Source organism: Salmo salar, chromosome 12, assembly GCF_965601325.2.
Source record: "Salmo salar chromosome 12, fSalSal1, whole genome shotgun sequence".
Taxonomy (NCBI): Eukaryota; Metazoa; Chordata; class Actinopteri; order Salmoniformes; family Salmonidae; genus Salmo; species Salmo salar.
This window is the reverse complement of record NC_138302.1, coordinates 83087652-83110921: the sequence shown is the minus strand read 5'-3', so window position 1 is coordinate 83110921 and position 23270 is coordinate 83087652. Positions and strand designations below refer to the sequence as shown.

The window sequence follows — 23270 nt, the reverse complement described above, 5'->3', positions numbered from 1 at the left end:
ACGTCATTCTGTTGACATGGACTGCAGAGACATTAAACAGAGGTGTACATGATACAAGAGTTAACCTTAGTCCTAAATTCAGAAGGCCTACAAATACTGTAGTAGGCAGAGGGATCATGACAGAGACAGGAGAAGGGACAGGTCCTGGAGCAGAGACCGGGACCGAAACGGGGAGAGGGATAGAGAGAGGGACAAAGACAGAGACCACCGGGACAGGAGTAAGAGCAAAGAAAAGATAGAAGAGAAAAAATAAATAAACAAATCTGATGTCCCGGATAGTGATAAACCTGCAAAGGTGGAAAGTAATTAAAACACATCATAATGTCTTACTTTTGAGGACCACTTTTCTCTGTAGTAACTCAATCACCCTGTGACTTTCAACTGTAAATGAAAATAGATGTTATTGGGAATGATTTTCAACATGACAAAGGATCTTATGGAAAATGCTCTTTTAGCTCTTGTAGAGGTCTAACCATTTTTTTATTCCTTTTTTCCCCTATTTTTTTATTCCTTTTGCCACATCATATTTTATGAATTTGTCACATTTGAAGAAACTCATTTTGAGGTCATTTAAATTCAACTGACTTTATGATACCATGTAATTTATATATTACGTGTACCTTTCTTCTGTCAAAGTACCTTCATACAGTACAAGAATCACATGAAAGTAACTGATTAACTCCCTTCCTTGTAATGTAGATATGAATGTATTTGTGTATATACTTGTATGTTTTTAATCAAATGTTTCTAAGTAGAGAAATTATAGGCCATATATCTGGAATGGATAAGTTGAGAATTGAGCAAACACCTTGATTGTTATAGCCTGAAGTCATTGAACAGTATGTATGAATGGTTGAATCTATAGTATTGTTAATTACAGTTGACAATTGAAACATGTCCTGATTTTGATTCAACTTGGCCAATTAAACCTACTTTGACTACATTTCTCTTTGTCAGTAATGGGTAGTGTCTTTTGATCGCTTCTTTATTTCTTTTGAGTTGCATGTAAATCTATGTCAGGGTGAACCGCCTTGTTGTGAAGAGCAGCCAGGTAGCAAGCCATTTCAACATGTGTGAATCAGAAGGTCAAGATTTAGTGGGATTTTATTTTATTTGACTATTTAAAATACACCCGGCAACACATAAGTATACCAAACACTGTCATGGATATAAGCATAACAAAGTCAATGAACTTCAGTCTTGTAACCAAAGGCAGTTGTAATGTAGTCATGTAAACAGACAAACAAAAGCAATGTAGATTGGACATGAGACTTCTATGATTGACTTAGAGAATAGTGAACAGAGAAGAGTACATTTATACCTATTACATTTTCCTAAATATTTTTAGAGGATGCCAGTATAATTCCTCCTAAATATTGAGAACAGGAAGGTGTCGGACTTACACCTCACCTAATAAAAGCTCAAAAGATACTTATTAATTCAAATCATTATACATGCAAAATGTAATCACAAGTCTAAAAAAGCAGGTGTGTAATTTTAAGGCTAGTAGAATATTTTAAGCAGTAGAAGTATGATATCGCTTCCAAAGGCAAGCAAGAATGATTATCAAAAACAATGACTGACCACCAGATCACACAGTCCTACCAGTCTAGTCATTTAAAAAATAAATATTGAATGGTTAAGATAGTTTTTTTTTGTACCCACACGATAAGTATACATAATAGATGACACTTCATAATGTCCTATTCCTTGTTTAATACTTGTTTAATATCCATTTATTTGCCATTTTTCCCTCCACCTTTTTATCTAGTATCTGGTTTCTCCACTGTCTCAATTTAGCTGTACAGAATTTGTATGAATACTCCTCTTCTGAGCATGTTCACTGTTACATAAAACCCGGCCTTTGCCTGTTAAATATCCACATAACCTGTCTTCTCTTGGGTAGCAATGGGAGTCTTATTTGGTGTTTTACTGTTTTATTTTTTACGCTTTTTGGATGGGCAGTTTCCTGGAATCGGCATTGGCTTTGGACGGGTTTTGGACTTAATCCGGCTCGGGGATACCTCTTTAGGAGATGGCCCTGTGGCTGGACCCTCATTGGTCATAACCTGGCTCGGGGAGTCCTCTTTAGGATGCGTCTCTGTGGCTGGACCCTCATTGGTCATAACCTGGCTCCGGGATTCCTCTTTAGGAGGTGGCCCTGTGGCTGGACCCTCATTGGTCATAACCTGGCTCGGGGAGTCCTCTTTAGGAGGTGGGCTAGTGGCTGGACCCTCATTGGTCATAACCTGGCTCGGGGATTCCTCTTTAGGAGGTGGCCCTGTGGCTGGACCCTTATTGGTCATAACCTGGCCCTCTGAATCTATACGACGTCTAATCCCTGTTGTTTTATCTCCCTGAATATTTTGCACATCTTTGGTGGGGAGGCGATTCTTTTCATTTCCATGGGCAGTATTAGAGTGCCTTGTAGAACCAGTAGCTCCATACTGCTTTCAAGCATTGACACAAGTCATTTCTGATTTACCTTCATCTGGGGTATCTTTGCGAGGAACAGATATATCATTACTGTCATCTGAGTAGTCACCATGCTGGGACGGGCCTGCCATTAGTTGAATATTATTTGAGACTGCTTCTCTGTTTTTAGAAAATATTCTGGATTTTCTTAGGGCACCACACAAACTCATGTTTGGGCTCATAGTTCTTGTAGGCATAGTTAACTAATTCCCTGCGTTGTTGCTTATCACGAACAGCGAATATGAAGTAGTTGAGCACACTCTCTTTCACATTGTACAGGTTGCCTTTGACAAGAGTTTCCTCCAAGAAGAAGTGGACCAGTGGGGCCTGGTAGTGGGGGAACCCCAGAGTGACCAGGCACTTCAGGATACGGGTGATGCGCAGGTTGTTGTGTGTATGTCTACCATAAACAAAACACAAGACCAACAAAAATACAAGGGTACTGTTAATCTCAGCACTGTTATTCACAGAAGGTTCCTTTTAAAACTGAAATCATAGTATTGGAAGGACAATAAAATAATAGTTAAATGACCAAATGAAGAACTTGCTAACCTGTCCATGTTGTCAAATCTGTTGCGCCAATTATTAGCACGTTGCACTTCCCCTGTTGTGTCATTTGACAGCTGGATGCCGTAGAAGTCCAGCATGAGCTTGTACGACTTGACCAGCCTCTTCTTTGCAGTTTCATCTTCAAGAAAAGCCTCAGAAGGAACCGGATTGTCAGTCAGGACACAATGGACACATTGTGAACACATTGTGGACACAATATGGACACAATATATTTTCATTCATTTCTATGCCCCCAGTCAATAGATATGACTTATGTAAATGGAGTATGTAGCGAATACTTTCTTTCCTCAAAGAAACTACTATATTTTTTGCCTATGCAATAAAGTACCTCAATTTCCTTCTTGGTGAGTTCCTTGGCTTGATTATTCATTCCTCGTTCTTGAAGAGGGAACAACCTAAATAAAATGTTTGTTTAAAAAATACATGTTTTAATGAATTGAATTATTTAAAAGAACAAATTATTTAAAAGTTATTAAAATCCCATATAAATGTTAAGGAAACTGACCATTGTATGTATGAGTAAACTCTTTCCAGTTTTGAATAATCCTCATACCAGTTATTGTGAAAGTCCTCAATGTAGATACCTTATCAGAGAAAAGGTTACAGTTACAAATGCCCATGTCTTGGAGTCTTGTCAAATCTACACAGCATTCAATAAACAGTATAGATTACCATCAGGGGAGGAGGCCCTCTCTCCAAGGTAGAACTGTAAATTAGGCATGTACCTATCATCCTGAAAAGAAGATGCAATGCAAATTCAGAAAAAGTGACATTTCTTAGTTAGATGCCTGTATTTCAACAGTACAGGATTAACATCAGAGAAATTGTCCTGTCAAATGATGACCCAAATTATACTGATTCTCAATGTATTACTTAAAGGCCTAACGCAGCAGTTTTGATTTCAATATAAAGTTATTTCTGGGTAACAACTAAGTACCTTACTGTGATTTTTAAATCCAATTAAAATGGTAAAAAATAAACAAAAATAGCTTCTTAGCAAGAGTAATTTCTCAAGCAAGAATTTTGCTAGGACTGTCTAGGAGAGGTCTGGGTGGGAGGGGAAAACTGAAAACTAGCTGTGATGTCACCAGGCAGGCCAAAACTCCATCCCACCAAAACAGGCTGAAATTTTATTAAAAACAATTCTTACACTAATAGGGCATTATCATCATTTTCACAATTTCACAGTATTATTCCAAACTCAGTGTGGAAATATACACTGCTCAAAAAAATAAAGGGAACACTAAAATAACACATCCTAGATCTGAATGAATGAAATAATCTTATTAAATACTTTTATCTTTACATAGTTGAATGTGCTGACAACAAAATCACACAAAAATAATCAATGGAAATCCAATTTATCAACCCATGGAGGTCTGGATTTGGAGTCACACTCAAAATTAAAGTGGAAAACCACACTACAGGCTGATCCAACTTTGATGTAATGCCATTAAAACAAGTCAAAATGAGGCTCAGTAGTGTGTGTGGCCTCCACGTGCCTGTATGACCTCCCTACAACGCCTGGGCATGCTCCTGATGAGGTGGCGGATGGTCTCCTGAGGGATCTCCTCCCAGACCTGGACTAAAGCATCCGCCAACTCCTGGACAGTCTGTGGTGCAACGTGGCGTTGGTGGATGGAGCGAGACATGATGTCCCAGATGTGCTCAATTGGATTCAGGTCTGGGGAACGGGCGGGCCAGTCCATAGCATCAATGCCTTCCTCTTGCAGGAACTGCTGACACACTCCAGCCACATGAGGTCTAGCATTGTCTTGCATTAGGAGGAACCCAGGGCCATCTGCACCAGCATATGGTCTCACAAGGGGTCTGAGGATCTCATCTCGGTACCTAATGGCAGTCAGGCTACCTCTGGCGAGCACATGGAGGGCTGTGCGGCCCCCCAAAGAAATGCCACCCCACACCATGACTGACCCACCGCCAAACCGGTCATGCTGGAGGATGTTGCAGGCAGCAGAACGTTCTCCACGGCGTCTCCAGACTGTCACGTCTGTCACATGTGCTCAGTGTGAACCTGCTTTCATCTGTGAAGAGCACAGGGCGCCAGTGGCGAATTTGCCAATCTTGGTGTTCTCTGGCAAATGCCAAACGTCCTGCACGGTGTTGGGCTGTAAGCACAACCCCCACCTGTGGACGTCGGGCCCTCATACCACCCTCATGGAGTCTGTTTCTGACCGTTTGAGCAGACACATGCACATTTGTGGCCTGCTGGAGGTCATTTTGCAGGGCTCTGGCAGTGCTCCTCCTTGCACAAAGGCGGAGGTAGCTGTCCTGCTGCTGGGTTATTGCCCTCCTATGGCCTCCTCCACGTCTCCTGATGTACTGGCCTGTCTCCTGGTAGCGCCTCCATGCTCTGGACACTACGCTGACAGACACAGCAAACCTTCTTGCCACAGCTCGCATTGATGTGCTATCCTGGATGAGCTGCACTACCTGAGCCACTTGTGTGGGTTGTAGACTCTCATGCTACCACTAGAGTGAAAGCACCGCCAGCATTCAAAAGTGACCAAAACATCAGCCAGGAAGCATAGGAACTGAGAAGTGGTCTGTGGTTACCACCTGCAGAACCACTCCTTTATTGGGGGTGTCTTGCTAATTGCCTATAATTTCCACCTGTTGTCTATTCCATTTGCACAACAGCATGTGAAATTTATTGTCAATCAGTGTCGCTTCCTAAGTGGACAGTTTGATTTCACAGAAGTGTGATTGACTTGGAGTTACATTGTGTTGTTTAAGTGTTCCCTTTATTTTTTTGAGCAGTATATATAAAACCCAGGATTTTTTTAAATATTTTTTTTACAGCACTGGGCCTTTAAAGAAATAAGAAGATGCTTACTTGTTGTTGCCCGCATAGATCCTGAGAAAATACGAGAACAAAAATTAAACAAAGGATTAACTGGAGGACTACATAAATGGCATACATGTGTGAGATTTTGTGAAGAGAATGATGACTTATTGGATAATCACATCTGTACTTGCTGCATTCCTGAAACTGTTAAACCTGTATGACTGAAAACACATGCACATTCAGGAAATTGCAGATACTGGAAACACTTGACCTGAACAATACGGATAGGGCCATGTGTCTGAGAACAATATGTAAAGTGAAACAAAAACTTGGAAGGAAACTCTTTCACTAGCTTCATAGCCTGGCTACCATTCTACCACTGACAAAATCTTACTCTACCAGACTTTATGAGCCATATCCATTAATGTGCTCTATTTACAGTGCATTCAGAAAGTATTCAGACCCCTTTACTTTTTCCACATTTTGTTACGTTGTAGCCTTATTCTAAAATTGATTAAATAGTCCCCCCACCTCATCAATCTACACACAATACAGCGTAATGAGTGGCCCAGCTTTGGCTGGGCCACTCAAGGACATTCAGAGACTTGTCCCGAAGCCACTCCTGCATTGTCTTGGCTGTGTACTTAGGGCCGTTGTCCTGTTGGAAGGTGAACCTTTGCCCCAGTCTGAGGTCCTGAGTGCTCTGGAGCAGGTTTTCATGAAGGATCTCTCTGTACTTTGCTCCGTTCATCTTTCCCTCAATCCTGACTGACTAGTCTCCCAGTCCCTGCCGCTGAAAAACATCTCCACAGCATGATGCTGCCACCACCATGCTCCACCGTAGGGATGGTATTGACCAGGTGATGAGCGGTGCCTGGTTTCCTCCAGACATGACGCTTGGCATTCAGGCCAAAGAGTTCAATCTTGGTTTCATCAGACCAAAGAATCTTATTTCTCATGGTCTGAGTTTCCTTTAGGTGCATTTTGGCAAAACTCCAAGTGGGCTGTCATGTGCCTTTTACGGAGGAGTGGCTTCCGTCTGGCCACTCTACCATAAAAGCCTGATTGGTGGAGTGCTGGAGAGATGGTTGTCCTTCTGGAAGGTTCTCCCATCTCCACAGAGGAACTCTGGAGCTCTGTCAGAGTGACCATCGGGTTCTTGGTCACCTCCCTGACCAAGGCCCTTCTCCCCCGATTTCTCAGTTTGGCCTGACGGACAGCTTTAGGAAAAGTCTAGGTGGTTCCAAACTTCTTCCATTTAAGAATGATGGAGGCCACTTTGTTCTTGTGGACCTTCAATGCTACCCTTCCCCAGATCTGTGCCTCGACACAATCCTGTCTCGGAGCTCTACGGACAATTCCTTCCACCTCATGGCTTGGTTTTTGCTCTGACATGCACTGTCAACTGTGGGACCTTATATAGACAGGTATGTGCCTTTCCAAATCATGTCCAATCAATTGAATTTACCACAGGTGGACTCCAATCAAGTTGTAGAAACATCTCAAGGATGATCAATGGAAAGAGGATGCACCTGAGCTCAATTTCGAGTCTCATAGCAAAGGGTCTGTATACTTATGTAAATAAATATTTTTTGTGTTTTTATAAATTTCCAAAATGTTCTAAAAAACTGTTTTTGCTTTGTCATTATGGGGTATTGTGTGTAGATTGATGAGGAAAAAGTTCATGCAATCCATTTTAGAATAAGGCTCTCACGTCACCCCGCTCCTCCGCTCTCTCCACTGGCTTCCAGTTGAAGCTCGCATCCGCTACAAGACCATGGTGATTGCCTACGGAGCTGTGAAGGGAACGGCACCTCCATACCTTCAGGCTCTGATCAGGCCCTACACCCAAACAAGGGCACTGCGTTCATCCACCACTGGCCTGCTGGCCCCCCTACCTCTGAGGAAGCACAGTTCCCGCTCAGCCCAGTCAAAACTGTTCGCTGCTCTGGCACCCCAATGGTGGAACAAGCTCCCTCACGACGCCAGGACAGCGGAGTCAATCACCACCTTCCGGAGACACCTGAAACCCCACCTCTTTAAGGAATACCTAGGATAGGATAAAGTAATCCTTCTAACCCCCCCCCCCCCCTTAAAAGATTTAGATGCACTATTGTAAAGTGGTTGTTCCACTGGATATCATAAGGTGAATGCACCATTTTGTAAGTCGCTCTGGATAAGAGCGTCTGCTAAATGACTTAAATGTAATGTAAATGTAATAAAATGTAGAAAAAGTCAAGGGGTCTGAATACCTTCCAAATGCACTTCTATATCTGAAGTTATGAAAGAGGTTATTCAGTATCCCTTTCTAATTATTTAATAAAACTCCCTAACACGTGACATGCAATGTTGCCATACAAGTGCATCGTTTATTAAATAGCATCTAATAATGGTTAAATATTGATTGTTGTCCCACAATAAACCTGTTTCTCAGTGTAGTAGCTACTATAGAAATGAAAAAAGACTTACTCGTTGCCTTGTTGACGGACCGGTGTACTGAGGAAATACAACAGGGAAAATGGTAAGCAATGTGAAGTGGTACAAAGGACAGTAATGACTGATTGATAATCTACAGAAGTCTGAAAATGCTCTGCAGGCTTGGGCCTATGAGAGTGCATGTGAGCTGGAGCCTTGAGCACTTTGTGGACATTGCGTATACTGGCTTCTTAATCCCTACGATGTGTATCAAGGATGTGTATCAAAGTTGTGTATTGGAAGTATAAGCTGTATCAATTTATAAGGCTGATGGAACAGCTTAGAATGTTTTGCTTAAAATGTTTATAAACTATTATTTTCTCACATTTTAAGTGCAGCAATGTACCCAGGCAGTAGGCCTACTAGCAAATTTTCCAAAATACAAATAGCAGGAAAACACAGTTCTAAAATGCGCACTGGTGGTTTCATGGACAGAGATGGAAATATCCATTAGAAATTTAGAAAGAGGGGAGATCTAAAGATGCAACAACTATCGTGGGTTGCTAATATGATTAGTATAATGCCTTTGGCTGCTAGACAATGAAAGAAAGTTTCTATGGAGGGATTTTGGCTATAGGCTACTTTGAAATAAGGTAAGACATGCCTCCAGGGTTGTAGTGCTGCAGGAGCGCAGGGGAGGGGCACTGCCTCACTTTTTTCAATTTGAGAATACACTGAGCTGCTAAAACTATTTTGGAAAATTCATATTGATCAAATCAAATGTTATTTGTCACGTGTGCCAAATACAACAAGTGTAGACCTTACAGTGAAATGCTTACTTACAAGCCCTTAACCAACAATGCATTTTTTAAGAAAATATAGCTAAGATAATATTTACTAAATAAATGAAAGTTTAAAAAAAGTAACACAATAAAATAACAATAACAAGGCTATATAGGGGTACCGGTACCGAGTCAATGTGGGGGCACTACACCACTGTATGCCTCATAATATAAGGTAAACTGTCCAGGTTTCAAACAATTATGGAACAGGAAAAATATAGCAACGCTAATAATCGGCCTAACCGTTTTCTGGTAGATGGAAAGGCTTTTCCAAAAACCTTCTTATTTAAATGTTAACTAGCTACAAAGTAACCTACCTGGCAGAATGATATGATTATTTGCATCAATCCAGTGCTCATTTGTTTTGAAAACTCCATCTCATGTGCACAACAGAAACCTGTGAATAACCTCCTATCAGCCTAATTACTCAACAACTTATAATGCTTATACATGTTAAAAAAAACGAGAAAATGCAAATGTTTTTATTCATATTTATTTTTATATTGACTCTCGTTAATCCTAGCTGTATTTTATGGTGCTAATAAGACTATTATATCATCAGCAGTCAATAAAACTTTTAAAACCGATCTGCTCACCTGAAACCATAGAAAAAGGAAATGATTGTCAGCGGCTCTGAATACGTACATGTTTTGGACTTCTTTCACAACTAGTTTCTTTGCTTGGAGGATCATCCAATGTCGAGTCGTACTCGCTGTAGAACTCGTCGGTATCTTCAACAGTATATGACCTGAGAACCGGAGCCTCCACTCCTTTACTGAGAAGGGATTCTGGACTCTCCACTTCACTGAGAGGGGATTCTGGACTCTCTTCTTCACTGACAAGGGTTTCTGAACTCCCCACTTCTCCATTAAGGGATTCTACGCCAAGATAATTTGCGCCCTGCCAAAAAAATGGAAACACCAATCTCCAGGTTATGCAGGTGAGAATTGGAACCAGGCAAAGGGGGGCTATAATAAAACACCTGTCACGTCCTGGCCAGTATAAAGGTTAATGAGTATTGTAGTTTGGTCAGGACGTGGCAGAGGGTATTCGTTTTATGTGGTTCGGGGTGGTGTGTTTTGTTGAAGGGGCATTTGGTTTAAGTATTCCGGGGTTTTTGGGCACTATTTGGTTTTCAGGTATTCTATGTTTAATCTAGTATGTCTGTTTCTATGTTTGGTTAATTGGGGTTGGGACTCTCAGTTGAAGGCAGGTGTTGTCTATCTGCCTTTGATTGAGAGTCCCATATATTAGGGTGTGTTTGTTTGTTATTTGTGGGTGATTGTTCTGTGTTGAGCCTTATGCTTTGCCAGACTGTTGGTTGTTGTTGTTGTTGTTGTTGTTGTTGTTGTTGTTGTTGTTGTTGTTGTTGTTCGTTCGTTCGTTCGTTCGTTCTAGTGTTTGTTATTTTGGTATTCATTTTGAAAATAAATAAACGTCAAGATGAGCCTGCACTTACCTGCTGCGTTTTGGTCCTCTTTCACCGACGACAACCGTGACAACACCACTGTTCAATCCCGAGACACATCCTAGTTGTCGTCTCTGTTTAGCAAATCATTTACTACTGCTCGCAGCCAATGAGATAATGTAGACCCTAGGCTGTAGCCTATTCAAAATGATCTAAAGGTTGACAAAGATTAGTTTTATGATTAAGGAAATCAAGAGAGCCACCACGATATCTTGTATTCAGATTCAAATAATATATCTACAGTTTTACTTTTGTTTCTTCTATCTATGTCATAGCCCAGCGGTTCTCAACTGGTTTTGCCTGGGGACACAAAATTGACAATGACAATTGAGTCACGACCAAATATTATGGACTGTTTACATTTTGTAATGTTGTATTGCAGCTTCCGTCTTGGTCAGGCTTCACTTGCAAAATAGACTCTGTCTCAATGGGCTACTATTATGGTATTAAAGAAAGTCATTACACAGACATATTAGCCGAGAAAACATTTATTATCAATTCAAGAGAATAAGCCATTTAATTAGGCAACCAGTTCAGGAGTATGTGTAATAAATGATCAGACTCAGAACATGGCATCAAAACCAGTCCAATAATGTTAATGAACAGTAACACATACCAGTGTTTAAAATAGAAGAAAACAAATCAAATAAAATGTATTTATAAAGCCCTTCTTACATCAGCTGATGTCTCAAAGTGCTGTACAGAAACCCAGCCTAAAACCCCGAACAGCAAGCAATGCAGGTGTAGAAGCACGGTGGCTAGGAAAAACTCCCTAGAAAGTCCAGAACCTAGGAAGAAACCTAGAGAGGAACCAGGCTATGAGGGGTGGCCAGTCCTCTTCTGGCTGTGCCAGGTGGAGATTATAACAGAACATGGCCAAGATGTTCAAATGTTCATAGATGACCAGCAGGGTCAAATAATAATAATCACATGTGGTTGTCGAGGGTGCAACAGGTCAGCACCTCAGGAGTAACTGTCAGTTGGCTTTTCATAGCCGATTATTCAGAGTATCTTTACTGCTCCTGCTGTCTCTAGAGAGTTGAAAACAGCAGGTCTGGGACAGGTAGCACGTCTGGTGAACAGGTCAGGGTTCCATAGCCGCAGGCAGAACAGTTGAAACTGGAGCAGCAGCACGGCCAGGTGGACTGGGGACAGCAAGGAGTCATCAGGCCAGGTAGTCCTGAGGCATGGTCCTAGGGCTCAGGTTCTCCAAGAGAGAGAGAAAGAAAGAAAGCGAGAAAGAAAAAGAGAGAGAGAATTAGAGAGGGCATACTTAAATTCACACAGGACACCGGATAAGACAGGAGAAATACTCCAGATATAACAGACTGACCTAGCCCCCCAACACATAAACTACTGCAGCATAAATACTGGAGGCTGAGACAGGAGGGGTCAGGAGACACTGTGGCCCCATCCGACGATACCCCTGGACAGGGCCAAACAGGTAGGATATGACCCCACACCACTAGAGGGATATCTTCAACCACCAACTTACCATCCTGAGACATGGCCGAGTATAGCCCACAAAGATCTTTGCCACGGCACAACCCAGGGGGGGGGGGGGGGGCAACCCAGACAGGAAGATCACGTCAGTGACTCAACCCACTCAAGTGACGCACCCCTCCTAGGGACAGCATGGAAGAGCACCAGTAAGCCAGTGACTCAGCCCCTGTAATAGGGTTAGAGGCAGAGAATCCCAGTGGAGAGAGGGGAACCGGCCAAGCAGAGACAGCAAGGGCGGTTCGTTGCTCCAGTGCCTTTCCGTTCACCCTCACACTCCTGGGCCAGACTACACTCAGTCATAGGACCTACTAAAGCGATGAGTCTTCAATAAAGAGGTTGAGACCGAATCTGCGTCTCTCACATCGGTAGGCAGACCATTCCATAAAAATTGAGCTCTATAGGAGAAAGCCCTGCAGTAAGGAGGTTTGCGTCTTGTGACCGTAGCGTACGTGTAGGTATGTACGGCATCGGAAAGATAGGTAGGAGCAAGCCCATGTAATGCTTTGTAGGTTAGCAGTAAAACTTTGAAATCAGCCCTTGCCTTAACAGGAAGCCAGTGTAGAGACGCTAGCACTGGAGTAATATGATAACATTTTTGGGTTCTAGTCAAGATTCTATGTCAACAACAATGATTATGATTTCGTAACCATCAATTAGCATGTGAATAGTTTCACATCCTTCAAAAGTTTTTTTTAAAGGTGTAGTTATTAAAGAGTTCAATAAAATGTAATATGAATGTCAGAATGAATTAATATACTGAACTATAACTCATTGACCTGTTTATTTATTTATTGTGTGTGCGTGTTTGTGGCCTATCAGTGGGAAAACTGGGGGTGTTTCTTCAGTTTGATAAGTTTATTAAAGTCTGGGGTGATGGTTGACAGGGAAACTCGGAGGTCATGCTGGCTGTCCAGTTTGTTTCTGCTTTTAGTTTTCAGCACAGACATAGCAGAGAAGCCACTTTCACACAGATAGGTAGTCCTGAACGGTAGCATGATTCTGATGACAGGCGAGAGCAAGATACTCTCCCACTACGCTGCACCAGAACTTTGGCAGTGTCATTTCCAGGAAGCGCATGCTCAGTCCCCGATCAAATGACAGCTCCACCAGCTGATCATCTTCGTTGCTTGACAAAGTGACGCTTCACATCGCCTCTCGAAAGGGGTCCGGTATCCAGTCGTCTTGTCTCCTGTTCTCCTCCGAGAAGTAGTCGCAAAACCTTCCCTGCAGCTTATTAACAAGATCCTGTTTAACGTTTTTTTTCAGTGTCGCTGTGCGCTTTGTTGATCAGATTCTGAATATCGAAATCAGCATTTGGAAACATGTCAATCCTCCCGTTAGAAACATGATTTGCCCAAACGACGAGCTTCATCTTGAAGGCATCCACTTTGTCCCTCTCTTCAAATCGATTGTGCTCCCGTCCCTGTTCTTTGACCAATTGAGCGAATTGAGATGATTAAAAAAATCCTCCAGGTGGCCAACCTTCGCGAGCCATTCCTCACAATCGACATGTTCAGCCAGAGGTGACTTGTTTTCCGAAAGAAACGCAGCAATCTCCGCGCGAAGCTCATAAAAGCGACACAACATTTTACCCCTTGAAAGCCAGCGAACGTCTGCATGATAAAGCACCTGCTGGTGTTCGCTCCCCATATCCCTCTAGAAGGCCTGGAAACACCTATTTTTCTTTTAACTCTTTTTGATATAGTTGACACACTTAATCGTATCCTTTAGAGTGGCGTGGAGTTCAGGTACCATGTCCTTCGCTGCCAATGCCTCCCTGTGTAGAAAGCAGTGGTTCCACGTCGCACTCGGTGCTCTCTCCAGGATCCACTTTACTACTCCGGAGTGCTTTCCCTTCATGGCAGCTGCCCCATCAGTGGTCACCGACGCACCCATCCCAGGCCAGACCCACGGAGCCCAGGTACATACCCATTGTGTTAAATACAGCCTCTGCAGTGGTGGAGGTGGTGGTGGGCAAATCAGCACTAAAAAGAAACTGCTCCTCGGAGTTATTATCCCAGACGTGTCTGACATAGACCATTAGAATTGCATGGTTAGCCACCCGAACATGTGGATTCATCAAGCTGCAGTGCGTAATGGGCATTTGCACTGATGTGCTCTGATGTCTGCCGCGTTGTCCTCAGACATGTCCTGGATTCTCCTCCTCATGGTGTCATTGGATAGTGGTATGATTTCAGTGCACATGTAGTAGAGTGATGTTGTTCCCCTAGATTATGCAACAAGTTGCGCACAAGGACAGTTCAAGTAGGCCAGGTCAAGAGGGGATGTTAATAAGTTAATAACAATAATAATAATTCAATGTGTTTTCTTTATTTAATTACAGCAGCATAGTTAATGTTATTTTTCGGTGTACAAACATTTTTTGATATCTATATTGTAAATACACCTAATTGTAAAAGTTTGTATATTTTGGTTTGGTCCATCGCGGGTTATCCGTTATTGTATTAGTGAGTGTGTGCAGCGCGAAAACCCTCTGAGTTCGAACGTAGCTGGTCAGCAACAATAAGCAGTGCAGCGCACGCACGCCTGTGTGTAGCGTTGTGTACAGTCAACAACAATAAAGCGACGCGCCGGTATCCTTTCAAAATAAAAGCTTAGATGCGGTGGTTACCTATATATATATATATATATATATATATATGGTCGCGGGAGGATTTTAAGGGGTCGCGGGAATATATATATATATAAAACCTTAAAATCCTCCCGCGACCATCAGTATTTGCAAGTTGTCTTGGCCAGTGTTGAGGTAAATCATTGATATAAGCCTAATGATATGATGTGTAGAATAGATTTGTAGTTGTAAATAGTTTGGAAGTGTGTAGGCCTAACTAATGAGTGGTGAACATGAAATAGTAATCTGTAGTTGTAAACACATTCTCAAACATGTAACTGATGTATTGTGAACATGAAAAAAACAAACGTGTAGTTTCAATCGCATTGGCAATCTTGCAACTTAATATTTGCAAGCAATAATTGCATCTGTTCACCTGCTCATTTGAATTTTGTGCTCTGACTTTTGGCAGTACTTAAGCGCCCTACTGTGACAAAAATATTTGTTTATGTGGAAACAAAGATTTGCAAGCAAGGAGACTAGGAGAACACCCCATACAATAGCAATCAGATGATATAATCAAGAATATCAGACAGTGAGGTGCCACCTGACCCTCTGTTCAGAAGGTTAAATCAAGATTTAATTTTGTGATGTCGATGTACTGTACTGACAATGAAACAGCATGGCCGAAAACCAGACCGCCGTTGTCCACCATAGGAAGCAAAATGGTAATTAAGAAATAATAAGTGAGCATTGCATTTACAACTCATAAATTAATACAATAACTTAAACATACTTTTAAAAGTAATCTCTGAACGTGTCCCAGCAACTCGTGGCCCAGCTGGCTAGTTTGACTGACATTGCTAGCCTGCTGGCGCGTTGCAGGTTGCAGGTCGACATACTTGTGCATTCAAGGTGGACTTCACTGTGTCTGCTTCTTAACTTATGGGTGTATTACAACGCTTGGATAGTTATCATAGATGAGCATAATTGGGTCAAATTATTTGATGATTTATTGGCCTCTACTTAAAAAAAATATATAATAATCCAAATCACTTTTGCAGGGCTGACCAACTCTGTTCCTGGAGCGCTACCATCCTGTAGGTTTTTGCTCCAAACCCTGTAGTAACTAGCATGATTCAGCTTATCAGCCAGTTAGTTAGGTGTGCTAGATAATATTTGAACAAAAAACTACACTCCTATTCAAAACCAGGATCCTATACTGGATTTTTTCATACTTCCAACACGATTCAATGAGACAAGATTTGAAGGATATGTTAAACACCTATCCAAGCGTTGTGAGATCTGGCAGGCGTCTGCAATGTAGTCAGGCAGGAATGCAACCCATTCGATATAACAATCTAATGCCTGACTGCACAGTCCATGACCTGGCATGCAAATGACATGCTATGCAACTATTGGTTGATGCAATGCATTGTCTGCAATTTGGTCAGGGCCTGGAACACTAAGAACACTAAGGTAACCTGCATAAATGACTACCGACCCGTAGCACTCACATCTGTAGCCATGAAGTGCTTTGAAAGGCTGGTCATGGCTCACATCAACACCATTATCCCAGAAACCCTAGACCCACTCCAATTTGCATACCGTCCCAACAGATCCACAGATGATGCAATCTCTATTGCACTCCACACTGCCCTTTCCCACCTGGACAAAAGGAACACCTATGTGAGAATGCTATTAATTTGACTACAGCTCAGCATTCAAAACCAGAGTGCCCTCAAAGCTCATCAATAAGCTAAGGACCCTGGGACTAAACACCTTCCTCTGCAACTGGATCCTGGACTTCCTGACAGGCCGCCCACAGGTGGTAAGGGTAGGTAACAACACTTCCGCCACGCTGATCCTCAACACAGGGGCCCCTCAAGGGTGCGTGCTCAGTCCCCTCCTGTACTCCCTGTTCACTCATGACTGCACGGCCAGGCATCATTAAGTTTTCCGATGACACAACAGTGGTAGGCCTGATAACCGACAATGACGAGACAGCCTATAGGGAAGAGGTCAGAGACTTGGCCGTGTGGTGCCAGGACAACAAACTCTCCCTCAATGTGACCAAGACAAAGGAGATGACTGTGGACTACAGGAAAAAGATCTTGGCCAGGTCGCAGTTGAAAATTAGAACTTGTTCTCAACTAGCCTACCTGGTTAAATAAAGGTGAAATAAATTTAAAAAAAAAATCAAAGTCTGGCATTCTCTGGATATATGGTGCTTTCAAGACAACTGGGAACTCTGTTAAAACAAGGTTGAATCATGTAGATGGCAGTGCTCTTCAGGTCGTAGCTCTAGAAAGAGGCCCGAGTTTCTGGATTTACAATTCCGAGTTGAATGAAAGTTCAAAACTTATTTTCCCAGTCGTAGCTCGTTTTTCCTGAGTTCCCAGTTGTCTTGAACTCACTAAAGTCAGATTTTGCAGTTCAGTGTTAACAGTTGTTTTGAGCGCGGCACAAATCATGCTTCATTGACAGCATGGCCAATGTTGTATGTTTATCATTTTAAACTAGGAAAAGAGACCCTTAATTTAGACTTGGGACCACACAGCCACTCCACTGAATAGCAGGCTAATGATTGCTTTGCAATGCTTGCAGTTAGCCACTGATTCCTTTCAAACCACTCATTGTTGAATTTGCAATTTCCAACTTGTTGTGTAATGTTTATGTCCAATGGCCGATGAGCACCAATACATTTTATCTATAATTTCTCTTCATATGACAAGGATTAAAAAGGATTTACCAGTAGATTGTCGACTTGATTCATGATGATGACTGCTAGCTAAGATTTTGAAAGTATGATCAGTCCAATCAAAGCTACTGTAAATATAACGTGATTTGATGTAATTTTATCTATCGCCAATGACCTTGAGCCTTCTTGCATGGGCGCTTCTAATGTAACTCTATGGCAGCACCCAAGGGGCTTGAATTTTCTAGCTCTACCCTTAGACTTGGCGGTGACGTAGTGACAGAACACTGAGCCAATCACGGCGCAGCGCTCCGTATTTTCTGATGGCTTGCCCCACCACCACAGAAAGCACTGAGCTAGACTGAAACACATGCGTTTTGGAGCTGCTTTACTCAAGAAAACAAAACATAGACCATGTTTGTATGCTGCTTTATTAACTCAATGATATATATCTTTTTTTTACATTGTTTTCAAACTGATATGTGACATGTATTAATGCCAAAATAACATGCAAAACAGTCAAGCCCCCCCCAAAAATGTGGGGCTAAAAACAGGTGGGGCTCAAAAATCTGCCCTGAATGAATGACATTTTCTCGGCAGGTTCCCTTAGAATGACTGCTTAGAGTGTTTTGCAGAGGGTGGAATCAAACTCAGACTGTTTGCGGCCGTCAAATACTTTTTTCTGACCTCACCATTCACAAGTGACAACACTGACTGGATGTCCTTCTCACTGCATAGAAAAACAAAATACACATCACAAAACTGCATACAGGTAAAATACCTGACCCCACTCTCCCCTTCGGTCAACAGCTCCTCCCCTTTCACCTAGCCCCTTTCTTCCCCAGCTGTTTGCATAGTGGATGTAGATAGTACCTTCCCGATTGTGCCTGAATGACCTGAAATCGTCCACTGTTGCCATGCCGACCAGGAAATCAGCTTCCGAGAGGATGGACTCAATGGTGCCACCGTCTGCCTCGTAACGCCCCTCTCCCTGCACCTCCCTTTGTACTGAGGAGTTAATTACTGTCTCTACCTGGTAGCTGGTCTTTTGGCAGGCCTGGATGAAGAACCGTTTGGGTTTTACTGCCAGAGCTGGGCATTGCTCTCTAAAGAAGGGGTGTTTGAGGGAGCAGATGGGCACCCGTACCCCATCTGTCCCAAACACACACCCCTTCCCCCTGTGGGATAAAAGACACCACTTGGAACAAGATAGAGGAATAGATATTGACTGAATTCTAAAGTGTGTGTCTAAACAAATTTCTATTACCAATATGGTAGGGTTACAAGAGCTCCATCATGTCATTTTCACTATATTGATTACACATCTTGTTCTTTCAAATCCACAATTGTGTCTACAGTAGAGCAGGGTTAGGCAAATCCAGTTCTCAGAGAGTACAGTGTGCTAGTTCTCTTCTACTTTTGGCACTAAACTTTAAAAGTCTAAGCCCTGGGGATTAAACTTTTGTGAAAAAAAGACTGAAAAAACCCCCCGACTTTATATCGGAGTTGTGTCTGTTGTCATAGCGATAGAGGACTCATCATGGTAACCAGTTTTAGCGTGGACATTGCCATTGAGTGCTTCCACCAGGGTTGGGTTCAATTCCAGTCAATTTAGGAAGTACACTAAAATTCAAATTCCAATTATCTTCAATGCTTTTTAATTAGGAACAGTTTAGATTTGAATTGTATTCACTTTTTGAATTGACTGGAATTTAAATAGAATTGATGCCAATCCTGGCTTCAAGCATTTATAGTTGTCAACTGGGCGGGGATTCCTATGAGTTGGGCCCAATCAACCAATGAAGAAGAAGAAAGTGTTCTACTTCAAAGTGGAGATAGCCTCGATGGCGCTGCCAATGCTGTCAGACACTGTAACGCACAGATACAAAGATGAGTCCTCTATCTCTATGGCCTGTTGTTCATACGGGTATCCTCCCTCTCATTGGCTAGAATGGTTCAACCTGATCTCACCTCCTACCACCCACCTTCCATCTTTGAGGACATGCATTTCCATTGTTAGAGCGCTCACATCTAACTTGTCAATATAATAGACAATCTTTGGTTTGGTTTATTTCAATCCTGCCCACAGCTGGCAGCACCCAAGTACTCATCAATTCAGAGGAGAGCTGCACACGACCCGATCGAAATGCCGATGGTCAATTTGGTTTGACATTAGATATCCCGATTGGGCTAGTTAGGGACCATTAGTAAATTACACAATGTGAAAATGTTTTTTATGTCAATAACTCCAAATTTGAATGACAACCTCAAACCAACTTTACATTTTAGAAATAAACAAATATTGAACGTATTTAATGGGACAACTAAAACATGTGCAACATGAAAATGGTCCTTTTTACATTGTGTAATTTTTTGACAGTCCATAAGTAGATTTATAGATAGCAAAATTGGTTTGACTTTTGATAGCCTATGGTTGCACACCTGCCGGCTGAAGCTAATTGGCGAAACAAGTTGGCTAGTTTGCCAGCTAGTCTAGGCTACATCCAGACACAATACCTGGTTAGACTGTTTCAAGTTATCTAGAAGGGTGAGTGACTGTAACTGTGTAATGTTTTGGCAGAGTGAAAGTACAAACGCTTCCCACGTTCGAACACACACACAAGAGGCACCCACCCCAAATCACGTTCTCAGTCACATTTCCTAATGAGGAGAATTGAAATCGAGGCTAAATCAGGAAGTTTAGCCCCCCTTTAATGTAGACCTATTAAGAAACATCTATTTTTACTTACAATGAAAGTGATTCCAAAATGACCATTCATTTCCTAATGGGAAAAACATCATCCCCTAACACAACCAAAACAAATGCGCCAAGTTTGTAGAATCATACACTTGATATAGTCATTGTGTGCTAGGAATATGGGACCAAATACTTTTTGACACCTTTAATACATTATTGTCACACCCTGATCTGTTTCACCTGTCCTTATGCTTGTCACCACCCCTCCAGGTGTCACCCATCTTCCCCATTATCCTCTGGGTATTTATACCTGTGTTTTCTGTCTGTCTGTCAGTTCGGCTTGTTTTTGTCAAGTCAACCAGCGTGTTACTCTGTGCGCATGCTTTTATTCCCCTCCCCTTTTCTCTGTTTTTGCTAGTCCTCCCGGTTTTGACCCTTGCCTGCCTTGACTCTGAACCCGCCTGTCTGACCTTGAGCCTACCTGCCACTCTGTACCTCCTGGACTCTGACCTTGTTATTATCTTTTTTGCCTGTCCCTTGGATACTAATAAATATCAGAGACTCAAACCATCTGCCTCCCGTGTCTGCATCTGAGTCTCGCCCTGTGCCCTTATAACTATAAGTGAATTTGTCCAAATACTTATTATGACTTGTACAAATGGGGGGACTAGATACATGAAGTGCTTTCATTTCTGAACTATAAAACAGATATGTATGAAAATACCCTCAAATAAAAGGTGACATTATGTACTGTCGCCTCATATGAAACATTTTATCTCAAATCCATAATGCTGGAGTATAGCGCCAAAATCAAAATGTTAGCTTCACTGTCCAAATACATACAGAGGGAAGTGTGTAAGCCATTGAGCCAAGCATTTTATATAATTAAGTTATATCTGAACATTCTGAAAAATTGAGTAATTAACATTCTGTTAACGTTATTCTACATTGAAAAAAAAAAATTATTTGGAAAATTAAATATCCCAGCTGTATTTATATGGTGCAAATAACAGACTTTTGATCTTTGGCTACAGTAATCTAAAACTCATCTGCTGAGATACCGCAAAAAGGGGCCAGGGGCCTGCATACGTTACATACATGTTAGGGGCTTCTTTCACGACTAGTTTCTTCGTTTGGAGGATCCTCCCATGTCCCCTGATTCTCCAATTAGAAGGGATTCTGGACTTCCCACTCCTTCAGTGGAAAGGTATTCTGGAACTCCTTCAAAGGGAAGGGATTCTTGACTTCCCACTCCTTCGGTGGAAAGGGATTATGGACTTTCCATTTCTCTGGGAAGGGATTCTGGACTGTCAGGATCACTTGGCATGATATACACTATATATACAAAGTTTGTGGGCACCCCTTCAAATTAGTGGATTTTTCAGCCACACCCTTGGCTGACAGGTGTATAAAATCGAGCACACAGCCATGCAATCTCCATAGACAATCATTGGCAGTAGAAAGGCCTTACTGAAGTGCTCAGTGACTTTCAACATGGCACCGTCATAGGATGCCACCTTTCCAACAAGTCAGTTCGTAACATTTCTGCCCTGCTAGAGCTGCCCCGGTCAACTGTAAGTGCTGTTATTATGAAGTGGAAAGGTATAGGAGCAACAACTGCTCAGCCGCTAAGTGGTAGGCCACACAAGCTCACAGAACGGGACCGGCGAGTGCTGAAGTGCGTAGCGCGTAAAAATCGCATGTCCTCGGTTGCAACACTACCGACTTCCATACTGCCTCTGGAAGCAACATCAGCACAATAACTGTTTGTCGGGAGCTTCATGAAATGGGTTTCCATGGCTGAGCAGCCGCACGCAATCATAAGATCACCATGCGTAATGCTAAGCATCGGCTGGAGTGCTGTAAAGCTTGCCTCCATTGGACTCAGGAACAAAATTAAGGCAGTTATACAATTTTAAAAACATTACAATACATTCACAACAGATTTAACAACACATTACGTGTGTGCCCTCAGGCCCCTACTCCACTACCACATATGCAAAGAGTCAGTATTTGCAGTGTTGACCCTTCTTTTTCAAGACCTCTGCAATCCGCCCTGGCATGCTGTCAATTAACTTCTGGGTCACATCCTGACTGATGGCAGCCCATTCTTGCATAATCAATGCTTGGAGTTTGTCAGAATTTGTGGGTTTTTGTTTGTCCACCTGCCTCTGCTTGTCCACCCGTGCTTCTACACCTGCATTGCTTGCTGTTTGGGGTTTTAGGCTGGGTTTCTGTACAGCACTTTGAGAAATCAGCTGATGTAAGAAGGGCTATATAAATACATTTGTTCTCAAGTTCTCAATAGGATTAAGGTCTGGGGAGTTTCCTGGCCATGGACCCAAAATATCAATGTTTTGTTCCCCGAGCCACTTAGTTATCACTTTTGCCTTATGGCAAGGTGCTCCATCATGCTGGAAAAGGCATTGTTCGTCACCAAACTGTTCCTGGATGGTTGGGAGAAGTTGCTCTCGGAGGATGTGTTGGTACCATTCTTTATTCATGGCTGTGTTCTTAGCCACTCCCTTGGCTGAGAAGCAACCCGACACATGAATGGTCTCAGGATGCTTTACTGTTGGCATGACACAGGACTGATGGTAGCGCTCACCTTGTCTTCTCCGGACAAGCTTTTTTCCAGATGCCCCAAACAATCGGAAAGGGGATTCATCAGAGAAAATTACTTTACCCCAGTCCTCAGCAGTCCAATCCCTGTTCCTTTTGCAGAATATCAGTCTGTCCCTGTTGTTTTACCTGGAGAGAAGTGGCTTCTTTGCTACCCTTCTTGACACCAGGCCATCCTCCAAAAGTCTTCGCCTCACTGTGCGTGCAGATGCACTCACACCTACCTGCTGCCATTCCTGAGCAAGCTCTGTTCTGGTGGTGCCCCGATCCCGCAGCTGAATCAACTTTAGGAAACGGTCCTGGCGCTTGCTGAACTTTCTAGGGCGCCCTGAAGCATTCTTCACAACAATTGAACCGCACCTGTGTTAATGAGAGAATCACTGACATGATGTAAGCTGGTCCTTTTGTGGCAGGGCTGAAATGCAGTGGAAATGTTTTTTGGGGATTCAGTTCATTTGCATGGCAAAGAGGCACTTTGCAATTAATTGCAATTCATCTGATCACTCTTCATAACATTCTGGAGTATATGCAAATTGCCATCATACAAACTGAAGCAGCAGACTTTGTGAAAATTAATATTTGTGTCATTCTCAAAACT

General features: G+C 42.4%; 1 protein-coding gene across 1 annotated transcript; it reads right to left on the bottom strand.

The window, feature by feature from the left end:
• Positions 1–143: 143 nt before the first annotated feature.
• On the bottom strand, positions 144–9991 carry LOC106565797 (opioid growth factor receptor-like). The gene is made up of 8 exons (XM_082959350.1): positions 9757–9991; positions 8324–8350; positions 5903–5923; positions 3718–3778; positions 3551–3629; positions 3374–3440; positions 3028–3176; positions 144–2875 (listed from the first exon to the last, which is right to left on the bottom strand). Exons 4-8 carry the CDS (start codon positions 3764–3766, stop codon positions 2602–2604), a joined length of 618 nt encoding a protein of 205 aa, XP_082815476.1. The 5' UTR covers positions 3767–3778; positions 5903–5923; positions 8324–8350; positions 9757–9991; the 3' UTR covers positions 144–2601.
• Positions 9992–23270: the final 13279 nt, after the last annotated feature.